General features: G+C 31.3%; 1 protein-coding gene and 1 pseudogene across 1 annotated transcript; both read right to left on the reverse strand.

The window, feature by feature from the left end:
- Positions 1–4,521: 4,521 nt before the first annotated feature.
- Positions 4,522–4,596, reverse strand: LOC114715485 (uncharacterized; annotated as a pseudogene).
- Positions 4,597–6,232: 1,636 nt separating this feature from the next.
- On the reverse strand, positions 6,233–9,895 carry LOC114715453 (auxin-induced protein AUX22-like). Its single transcript, XM_028900321.1, has 3 exons — positions 9,365–9,895; positions 8,555–8,648; positions 6,233–6,416 (listed from the first exon to the last, which is right to left on the reverse strand). The coding sequence occupies exons 1-3, from the start codon at positions 9,771–9,773 to the stop codon at positions 6,302–6,304; spliced, it is 618 nt and encodes a 205-aa protein (XP_028756154.1). The 5' UTR covers positions 9,774–9,895; the 3' UTR covers positions 6,233–6,301.
- Between the last annotated feature and the right edge of the window lie 2,138 nt (positions 9,896–12,033).

A 12,033-nucleotide genomic window follows, 5' to 3' on the forward strand; every position in this document is an offset into this window, starting at 1 on the left:
ATTAGTTTCAAAATTCAAATAATTATAATTACAAACTGAAAATATTTAAGAAACGATTTCGTTTAGGGAAAAATATTGTCATCGTCAATGAGCTCGTGCGCAGCGTGGGGGGAGGGCGACGAGGGAAGCGGATGCGGAGGAGGTAAGAGGAAGGGAGCGGAGTGTGGCAACTGGTGGGGTGGGGACAGGGGGGCCCACATGTTTCAGGTGTCCAAGTACAGGTCAACTTTATGCGGAGTCCATGTGCTTCTAAATAACTCAAAGTTCCCTTTGTGGGCCCTACCCTCCCCCCATGTGCCCTTGTCTCTTTGTCGGTCGGTTCCCAAGTAGCTCCCGCTCTCACCGACACGTGTCAGTCCTTTCCCCACCTTGCTTTCTCCAAATTCTTCCCTTTCCCAATCACTTCATTGTCCGTGATCTTCGCTTCCATTTGTACGTTCACACTAATTACTCCGGAGTTTATTTTAGTTTTATATTTATCAATTTTTTAAAATTATTTGATAATTAAGTAAGAAAAAAAAGGAAGGATATAAAAAAAATGATTATGATATTTTAAAAAAATATTTATATTTTTTTATAATTAAATAATTTAATTAATATCTTTAATATACTTAAATTAGTTAATTAGGTCTTATATTAAAGACTGGGGGAGTAATTAATTAATTTTTTTGAAGTAAATTAATTACTTAATTAATTCAGACTCTGATGCTAACAAAAAAAATATTTTGTTTTTTATTTAAACACTAATATTAACATATATTTTTCTGCACAAATATATACATATGCTCCATACAAAAATATCCATGTACCATAATCCAAGCAAAATTTCATGTTTTAAAAAAACCCAATTACTGATCAAAATTCAAAACTTCAAATTCTTTTAGAGGTTGTTTCACCACTGGGATCAAATTTGCCACTTACAAGCCCACACGCTTCATTTATAAAAAAAAATGTCATGTCAAGTTGTTATCAAATTATCAATACCATATCTTTTGTATTATCTCTGTATTTTTAAAATTTCTTTTTAATTATTTTTTATCATTCTTTTATTGGATCTTCTATACTTAGATCATGATAAATGTACTGTTTAAATAATAATAACAATAAATATATGATATCTATATATTGGTATATAATTTTTATCGTCACACGATTATTTATAAAAAGAACATATGCAATATAAAAATTATAATTCCTTTACAAAATCTTAATTATATTTGCGCGAATAAACAAAACTTGCGTGTATATATATGTGCTTCAAGAAAGGGAAACTAAAAAAAGAAAAGATGAGACTTTTTGAATTGTTGCCACTAAGCATAACTTTCATATGCTTTCCTTAATTGCTTGATGGCCATGGGAGTTTTATTTGTTTAAGAAATTAACTTTATAAAGTGATATGAATACCTTTTGTTAGTCAAAAATATTGATTAGATTCGTGTACCCAATTTTTATGTGTGATGAAATAAAAAAGCAAATATCAAAAGAAAGGGCAAAAGAAAAAAAAAAGAAAAAGAAGCAAAGATCAATGATTGATGTAGTGAAAGTTTAAAACACCATTAAGAATCTTAATCATTCATTTTGTACCAAAACCATAATTAAAACATGTCTTGCATCATGATCAATACGGCCTCTGATCCAATTAATTACTTAAGCATGGATTAATTATCTGTGTTCTTCGAGAACGCAATTATAAGCTTTGAATTAATGCCTTCAATAAACCATACAATAATAATCACGCCCTTCAAAATAACTAACCAGAATTATTTATCCTATGTCGAATCAATATGGAGTTGGAAACACAGAATATTTATTAAAAACTTGGAGGGAAAGTTCTGTCATTGTTGTGATTCCTATCCAACTTAAGCCAAACGAGGATTCAATATGAATTTCAGATTTCAGGTACCTAGGTATTTTAGTTAAAAGGAGCTAAAGTGCTTTTGATCAATTAATGAAATTATTAGTGTCAGTTTCAATTGTTGATAGTTTATTTTGTTTGATATACTATAATTTAAGTGGGTTGGACCGTAAAAGATCACCAATACCTATGTGGTTTTTTGTTTTAAAGAGTGTCTTTATCTTGCCTATCGATAAGATTTTCATATCAACAACAAGATTTGAACCCGCAACCATGATAATTATGGATAAAATCTTTATCAACTAAATAAGTCTTTATATTGTCACCTAAAGAAATAAGTCTTTGTATTGGCTGGTGATAAACTATTTGAATTAATGAATATTAACAATTATTTCATTAATATTCAAGTAATTTATTATTTTTGTTAATAGCTTTGTAGTTTAATGATATGAGGCTTCTTAGTAAGTGGGAGGTTACAAGTTCAATTCACCTTACAATTTTATGCTATCAGGTCTTGCCTCTTTAAATAAAAATAATTTTTTTTTGGGGGGGGGAGAAATTGGAAATAATGAAAAGAAAAGAAGGAAAAACATTGCATTTGGATCGATCAATTTATAGCTAGTGAGCAATAATATAGGCCATTGAAAAGCATACAAAGATACTGTTCAATTAATGTGGAAGAAGGAAGCAAGCAAACAAAATAAACCCGAAGTATATAGTGGAAACTAAAGTGAGTGAATGTATTGTCAAGAAGAGGGATTCTGGTTTTGCAAGTTGCAAGATGTGAGAGAGAGAGAGAGAGAGAGAGACCCATCAATAGAAGAAGACATATACAGGCATATATAAAAATGGACCCTTTAAATTTATCCCCTGAGAGCAAAAGAAGAACGAAAGGAAGATATAAGACCAAACAAAAGTCAAAGGCTATATTCCCTGTTCGCCCTAAAGAGGAGGCAATTCAAAACACAGTGGTCCCTAGCCAGTTTACTTCAAATCATGGAGCCATGAATAAAACTAGATCCAGCTAGTTCATAGCTTTGCTAGCTTCATCGTCCTCTTGGACAAGCTAGCCAGCCAGCTAGGGTTAGAGCTATGACATATATATGCTTGTGCTGAATTTGAGTTCTCAGATTTTCACATGGCTTATGTCCTTCTTCCTCAGTAACAGCTAACACCCATCAATCCTATATACCTTGTCTTGCCACAGACCTATAAAAGTTATCTGTCATTTACTCGCTTTTTTCGTTCAATACGTTCATCACTTTTCGCTATCACAAGTTCGATGATTTGTTTTTCTTTTGACTCTATGAAATTGACTATATATATATATTTGGATAGAGATAAAAATAAAAATAGGTGATAATGATGTAATTACAAGATATAGATTCTATTCAAACTAGGTAAAAAGATTATACATAAAACGTTAATTTGTGCAATACTTAAATAAAGCAGAAGAGAAGGCCGGCTTATAACTTAAAAAAAAAAAAGATGCATATTACAAAAGAAACAGAAAAAATAAAAGTAACAGTTAGCATTCTGAAGACTAGCCAAAGCTTGAGTCCCATCTCAAACCAATTGCAACGCCACCAAACCCGACACTGCTCGAAAGTCTCAAAGCATAGAAGTAAATATTACTCGGCGAAATTGATAAGACAAGAGACATGGGAAGACGCCACCATGGATCACCAATTCACGCTGGTGAGCCATGATGTTGATAGTTTTTAAGCTGTTAAAAAGAGTCTCAGCACAACCTTGCTGAGAGGATGAAGTGGGCTTACAAGCCACGTAAATTGTCTTATAATAAAATAAAAAAAATGATATAGATTCTATGTATACATACACAGCTTTAATTTATTAGCTTCTTTCACTTTCTTTCATTAGCAATAGTTGTTATGTTTCATCGTCAATTCTTTCAGGCCACCACTAAATCGTGGCGTCGACAAACATTTTAGACAAGAGTGTCTCTGTGTGTGTGTGTTTTCCCGCAAAAATTCTTGAGGTGCGCCAGAAATCAAATGGTCTCGAGTCAAATGTTATGACTTTTATCAAACAAGGTGGTCCATGGGTTTCTTTAATTTACTGCAGTCTTCCCAGGTGTGATGAATATGATGAGGACGACGAAAACTTTGATAAAGAGTGTAAATATAGTTTGAAATATTAAAGGGGAAGTTAACGAAATATCTCTCATTGATTAATGAGAATGACATAAATCAGGATACCAATATCCTATGTGAATAAAATATGCAGAGTATTTTTGTTTTTTGTATATAAAAATTTATCCAATTCTTCTCGCCAATAAAATTTTTAATGGGGAACTTTTTTTTCCCAATTTTCTCTATAGTCAACCTAATTAAAACTAAATCAAATTTATTACAAACAAACATATAAATTATGGTGTGTGTGTCTGTTCGAGGAAGAGATTCAATAATTTAAAACATGTCTAGCTAATATATTTATAACTTTTAGGATTTAATTAATATATTTATTTTTTAAAAGAAATGAAATAATTATTACCAATTGTTTTGAAATACAAGATCACCTCATATCCGCAATAAAGACTAATTTGTTTTACAATATAAGAATAAAGAGTAAACTTCTGTTAATCCTCTTAACAAGTTACAAATAACAAAATTATATAGATTAAGTAGTTGATCATAATTGATTAAAGATGATAAATATGTAAAAAAAATATTTTTTTTAAACACTACACTTGATCTTAGCCAAAAGGCCGAGAAAGGAATATATTTTCTTTTAAATATGCCCAATTTATAGTAAGGATGAGTGAGAGAGAATGAACAAGAAACTGTCTAAAATCTAAATTAATGCAGAGACACAAAATTAATTAGGAATATAAATAAAAAATGTATTAAAAATTTAGATACCTCCCAAGTATATAACTTATAAAATGATCAAGCTTAATTAAAAAAAAAATCTAACTTACAAAAAGTGCAGAGTACATATAACTATATACTTAAATACAGCTGAAATTGAAAGGCATCGAAGCATTCAAAGAATGTAAACTGAATCATCAATCATAACGCACCCACAGTTTCTAAGTTAGATTTATGATTAAGTGAGAAGCATATGCAAGAAACTGTGGATTGTCTTGGGGACTGAAACTGTGGATTAATTAATAATTAACTAATATAATATAAAACAAAAAAAAGTTTCAGTTTGGCTCATTTAGTTTAAGTATATCGAGAACTGATTCAGTTCATTGGAATCAGACAATTTAGTGTTATCAACTATACGTACTCGTGTGGGTGCGTGTGTGTGAGATTACAAAATTATTATACTGATCGAAACAAATGGTCTCATTGCCACACCAACGTTTCTGTGTGTCTGACAGAAATTAATTTTTCTTAAAAAAAATGGTTAATTATTTTGTATCGGGATGATTAATTATTTTGGTATGTTCTAATTCGGATTAGATTCTGCACCTCGGATTAAGTTAAACCTTCATTAATCTCTACGCTCCAATCATGTGCGCACAAATACACATGAACTCGAAATTCTTTCCTCCCCGTACGTCCATTTCGTATTAATTAGCTTATGAATATAATGTTATTGTTTTTTAATTTGTCTACACAGTTATATTTTATTAGAAGATAAGTTATTGAATTTGAATACCTATCAGACTCGAAAACTAAGTGGACAAGCATGACTCTTGTGGCCAAATTAATACTACCTCTTATTTTTAATATAAGAGTTAGATAAATAATTTGTTAATATTAAAAAAAACTTAGTTAAGTTAATTATTTATAATAAGTGGTGTTGTCTTTTCTAAAATATTCTTATTAATTATGTGTATTAGAATAAAATTTTTTTAATATGTGTAATCATCATGAGGACTAGTATGAAAAAAATGAATAAATATATAGATTAAGATCTTATATTTAAGTCTAAATTGAATTTTCATCTAACTATCATATTTAGGATTAGAGGTTGTGTGTGTGTGCAAGTTACGGCTGATTTGTCCATCTCTTGTCTTTTCTTACCTACGACTTCTCTATTATTTTCCCGTTTTGGTAGAAGCAAGTGAAATAACTTTAATGCATAAAATTGAAAAGAAATAGCAAAACGATAATTTAATATGCATGGATGAGTAATTTTCCCCATCTCAATATAATAAGGTCGTACTTTGATTCTCCATTATTATTTATTTCCTTTTCTAATTATAATAAAATAAAACAGAATAGTCTGATTCATACACCAAATAATATAAGTAAGAAGAATTATAGCGGCATGCTTCATGAAACATAACAAAATGACATCATTAAATGGAATAACCAAACGTGTACGACACTAATTAGAACTTGGGAAATAAATAGTAGTAAATAATAATATTAATTGAAACAGAATTAATCATCAGTAGTAGTTTTCCTTAATTTTCCTTTGATGGATGACATATTGTAATGTCTATATAACTTTTGATATATAGATCGATCAGTTGGTGACGCCTTCTACATATCCCTTCAGAGTCCCTTTTGGCGTCACCCCAAATCCCTTTGCCTCTGATTTCTTCATTATCCTCAACCTCTTGCACGACTCCATAAACATTCTGCAAAACCCAACACATAACTTCATCAATAAATAAATTAAGCAGAATCTGATATATTAAATTAAATTAATTAATTCATAGGAATATGTGTGTGTGTGTGTGTGTGGCATATATATGACAAATTAGTCCTTAAAAAGGATCATTGGATTTTTCCCCCCATTTAGAGGGGCGGATACTGCTAATAGCATAACGTTACAGGTAAGATCAAGTACATAACCTCTTCCACTTATAGAAAAGCTTTCATTTCACATGGTTGATAGCAATTGGACATTATGATTCTTTGAGATGTGGACACCTAAAAATGAAAAAGGGATTATTTTATTTTTCTTTTTATTTTCATTAGAAGAATAATAGGTTTGCCTTTTATATGAGGGAAGAGCATTATTATGAAATTTTTTTTTTGGCTTCCCAGCATGATAACGAGGAATTCACGCATGTCGGCTAATATATGTGTGGTCCAACTTTTACATTATTGGTGTCACGAATATGAATGAATATTACTTTTTATATTTCATTACACATATATGTACTTTCATGATCATGATATATATGTGTGTGTGTGTGTGTGAGAGAGAGAGAGAGAGAGAGTACCTTTTCATTAAATAAATAATTTAGATTATTGCACATTTTAAATTTATGTTAAAATCTGAATTATTCTCTAACTGAATTCTATCTTAATATACTTTTCTTGTTAAGTAAATATTGATATAAAAATGAATCCTAACATTTAACTCTGTCCCATCGATCAGCAGGTAGATCTGGATGATTGGGATAATTAAACTTAATGAAGCATCATGGTTCTAATCAAGTGCAGCTTTCGTGGACGACAAATTAACAAACCAAACTATATATATATATATATATATATATATATATCATATAAGACCAGATGGGATGGCAATATAAATCTGTGGGACTAGTTTTGTCGACGACATTGAAAACCAGATGCTGATAAGTAATAGTTGATGCAGTTGAGTAAATAATACGTAAAGGACCGTAAATATCACAAAATGATGGAAAAAATAATACTCCTCCGATCCTTAATAATATAGGACTTAATTGTTGAGTTTTTTGGTCCTAAATATAATACCCATTTCTTATATTTATTAATCTTCTCTAAATTACCCCTATAGATACTCTTTTAACCATAATCAAGTAGAAGAGGAAGAGATGGTATTAAAAAAGATGATTATGGTATTTTAGGAAAAAAGTGTCATATTTCTAATAATTAACTAACTTACCTAACTTCCTTAATCTAATCAAATTAGTTAAATGAGTCTTATATTAAGAACCGGAGGAGTAAAATGTATATAGTACAACTAATAGCTAGTATTTATTAGATTAAGTGGAACGACTTATTTTCTTGCATAGTTAAAGTTAACCAAGGACTCAAATAATCCTATAGATGTGTGTGTGTATGTGTGTGTGTAAATTAAGTTAAAAGAGCTAATCTAATTAGATCCAATAGTACTCAAATTTGATAATTACTGTTATGTATGAAAAGAAGAATAAGTAGGGCACACAGTTTTGAAAAAGGGATTGGTGTTGGTGAAGACAAGCTTTGAAATGAGTGGGATTAATGGTTTTGGTCAGCAAACACGGGATATGACTCCGGGGGACAAGTTTTCTGGTTCTACTTCATTCCTACTTAACATGTTTTATCATTTTCATTATTATCTTTCCCTACATAATTAAATAACACATACCCCACACCCCAAAAACCACAATCTAATTAATTAATTTGTCTCTATAATTAATTTGTCTCAAATTATTTATGTTATTCTTCATGGTTTAATCATAAATAGCATGCTAATTTCCCACAATTTCATTAAGTAAATTACAAGATTGAAATTTTTTTCAAATGATTCATGATATGCATGAGCAAACAATTTTAATGATAAACAATAATTTTTTAAGGAAAGGCTAGCATATTTTCTGAAATCTTGAAACCAAATGATAAATAATTAAACACCCCCAAAAAGATGAGAACAAAACTAACAGTAGAAATAATATTAAAACATAAATAAATGTGTTTGCTACAAGGAAAGGATGTGACAATAAATTAGTTGACTAAAGCAAATAATAATAAAAGAAGAATTAATTAATGAAAAAAGGAAGAGGGAAAAGAGGGGACTTACTCCCAAGGGACATCCCCAACGAGCATCCAGTCACCGTCTTTGTCCTCATAAATGGGAACGTGTTCGGTTTTGTCTCCATTCTTCAACGCCTCCTCTGTCCATTAATTAATTAATTAATTAAAATTAAACTCCTCATTAATTTATTAATCCAACAAAAATCATATGTCCCCAAGTCAAGTCATATGATCATCATGCGTTTGTAATTGAATATCGTCTGCCTCCTCAGCTCCTCTGTCTTGCTTCTCCCATATCCCTCTCCTTTCCAAAAATTATTCTACCTTCCATTTGTTCTTCCCTCTTAGGATATTTAATATTTAATAAAGATAACTAGTTTATGAAAATTAATAAAATTAGTTAAGCTAGCTAGTTATAACAATTTGTGGTGTTTTTCTAAAATACCTATTTAATTATTTGTATTACAAACTAGTTAATTTCAGAAAGAAAATTACAAATTTACAAATTTCTCAATTTGCTAGCTCTGAAGGGGTAATAATTAAAGCATCGATATCTTTATGTCTTATAGATCCATATTTTATACATTAAACATCAGTCTTTAGCAGCATTGGACACTAAATATATATGAACTACATGAAACAATTTGACAACTAACTACTAATAATCTACTATGCTCTCTTCTCCTCTATCAAGAATTACAAGATTCTCACCGTTCAAATCTATTTTCTCTATATATCCCACAGAAAACCAGAGAGCCATGTCCATTTATATTTCTTTATATCCATCAAACTTAATTAGGTTTGGCTAGAAATTAAAGGGAGAAGAAGAAATTAAAAGAAAGAAAAAGGGACTCACTGATTCCATAGCAACCAAAGAGCTTTTCCAAGGCGAAAGCGAGTTCAGAGTAACCCTTAAGCTTTTCCAAGTCAATTTTGCGCAAGAACGGAGCTCCATCCATGCTCACTTTCACATACATTTTTGACCCTTCGTTGTTGTTCATCCCATTCTTCCTCCTGTACGAGCACACCGGTGGCCACCCCACCACCACCTCATTATTATTCTTCGCCGCCTCCACCTTCCGGTCTCCACCAGCTGACGAGCTGTTCTGATCGTCTCCGCCGCAGCCGCCATCCCCCTCGTGACGATGATCATCAATCTCCGAGAACAGCCTCTTCCTCTCATTCTTCTCCTTCCCCTCCCTTCCAGGAAGACCCAGCCTCAGCTCCGTGATCTCAAGTCCCAAACCACCATATTTCTCCATCATCAAGATAGAAAACCCGCGAAAATTCTCCTCTCCTTTCCCGGAAAACTTCAAACTTTCTCACTACTATATAGGACGGTCGAGAGAGAAGATATATCAATGTGTATACGTATATATTGGTGTGATGAGATTAATTAGGGGTGTAATATAATGGAAAGAATGGGAGGGTTTATATATATATATATATGTATATATATAGACATAGGTGTAGAAAAGAGAAGTTAATTAGGACATAGTGGGGGCAGTGACAGGTCAAGTGATGGGTTAGTGGTCGGTCACATGAGAAACAAACGTAGGGACGAGGGTGTTTGTGGGGTGGCCCACAGAAGCACCAATAAAGGGAAGCATTATAAGTTGGATACGGGGACAACATCGGACGGCGGTCGTTCGTCCTCTGATTTGGTCAGATTTGATCATGTCCGTCTGATCAGGTGACTGGGGACACACGCCATGTGGTTTGCTTTGATTGAGGGCCTCTTTGCAATAAATTATGCACAGCAAAGGTCACCGTATATAATGGGTGTGTGCCTTGATTTCTTTTTTATTAATTCATTTATTTTGCAGTAATTAGGAAACATGAATTTCATTATGTATTGTCATTCTGCTTCCCTTCTTTTTTAAATAAAATATCCCAATAGTTACTTACATGCCCATCTAATTTCGAGGCATTTGATCCGAGAAAAACTTGATAGCTACATAGCCTTTTGTAAAAGATAGCTAGATACATTAATTAAGTTATTTGTGTGTGTGTGTGAGTGAGTGAGAGAGTGAGAGAGAGAGAGAGAGAGAGAAAGGGAGAGAGGGAGAGAACAATATGGAGTGTGTTTAAAGTTTGAACATTGGCTAGATTAATGAACTCTAGAAAATTAATTTAGTCTCTCAACTATTGAAATTCTATCGACTTATCATTGATTTGCACTTAAATGTGATTTTTTTTAAAAAGAAAAACTATGAGAAAGTAAGTAACAATGAATGAATGGAATCAAGGTCTTTCTTCGAATTTATCTTTTATCTTTATATAAATTACAGTGGACCGATATATATTTGTAGCAATGCATTATTTTGTGGGTTTTACAATAATGAGTTCTCTTTTTGCCCCTCTTCTTTCATTTAAAAATTTGAACAAGTCATATTATTTATAAATTTGAAGACTTCATACAATCCGTGGTTTGAATTAACTTGAATACTATGAATAAATATGATCAGGGCTTGTTGAACAGATCTATGCAGTTATATATACTCTTTCTAATTCACAATAAAAGTTACTTAGAAAATAATCAATGCTTATTTATTTATTTTGTCCCTCCAATTAATATTTAAATGTGACTCTTTGCATTTTTTATTTCCTTCACAACCTCGTTTAGTATGAGTAAAGTTATTAACTATCACTTTTTTTACTCTGATGAATTAATTAAAATGATTCATATTGTAAAACAGAGTGCACGTATAAGTATGAAAGGAAGAAAGGGGAGTGAATAGAAGGGAAATTAACAGGGGTGGGGACAGAAGACCAAAATCAAAAGCAAAGAATAATGATCAGTCAAAACTTGAAAATGTAACAAAGTTAACAATATCCGCACACCATGTTTGCCTCTTTTACACGCCTATATATATATATATATAAGCCTTTTTAATTTATGTCATAATTAACATTGATCCTCCTTTAACAAACACTTTTAACATTAATTCTCACCTTTTCCCAAACACAACGTACCAACAACAATTGATTTCTCACAATCATAGACCTAATTCACATGAAAAACTATGTACTATCTTCGCTTTTTAATATAAGAGTTAGTGGCTAATTTGAATAAATTAAAAAAATCAGTTAAATTAGTTATTTGTAATAAATAGGTATTGTTTTTCCTGAAATACCCTTGCTAATCAAGTGTATTAGTTAAAATTATCATTTGATGAAATATTTAATATGTGCAATTACTACAAGGACTATTTTGAAAAAATAAATAAATATGAGAGATAAAGTGGATTGAGTCTTATAGTTACAATCAAATTGAATGTCAAATTAACTCTTATATTAAGAATCAGAGGTAGTATATATTACCCCTGGTCCTAATTATAAGACCTTGTTTTACAAACAAGGTCTTATAATTAGGACCAGGGGTAATATATACTAAAGGTCTTATAATTAGGATCGGAGATAGTGTATGTGTGTGTGTGATCTTTTTTATACTCTTCACCGCTTGCTTCGGTCAATTTGATTGGTGATTTATGGTAATGCTACTCTTAATTTCCTATATTCTTA

The sequence above is a fragment of the Neltuma alba genome, unplaced genomic scaffold (genome assembly GCF_004799145.2).
Source record: "Neltuma alba isolate B1F8T4 unplaced genomic scaffold, ASM479914v2 tig00011591_pilon, whole genome shotgun sequence".
NCBI classification, from domain to species: Eukaryota; Viridiplantae; Streptophyta; class Magnoliopsida; order Fabales; family Fabaceae; genus Neltuma; species Neltuma alba.

What these genes read in the sequence shown, in the direction of transcription:
- LOC114715453 (XM_028900321.1), bottom strand. Translation starts at nt 9,773, where the DNA reads ATGATGGAGAAATATGGTGGTTTGGGACTTGAGATCACGGAGCTGAGG. An exon ending in CTTTGGTTGCTATGGAATCA is followed by an intron (nt 8,649 to 9,364) that starts GTGAGTCCCTTT and finishes ATTAATGGACAG; the next exon opens with AGGAGGCGTTGAAGAATGGA. An exon ending in GTTGGGGATGTCCCTTGGGA is followed by an intron (nt 6,417 to 8,554) that starts GTAAGTCCCCTC and finishes TGGGTTTTGCAG; the next exon opens with AATGTTTATGGAGTCGTGCA.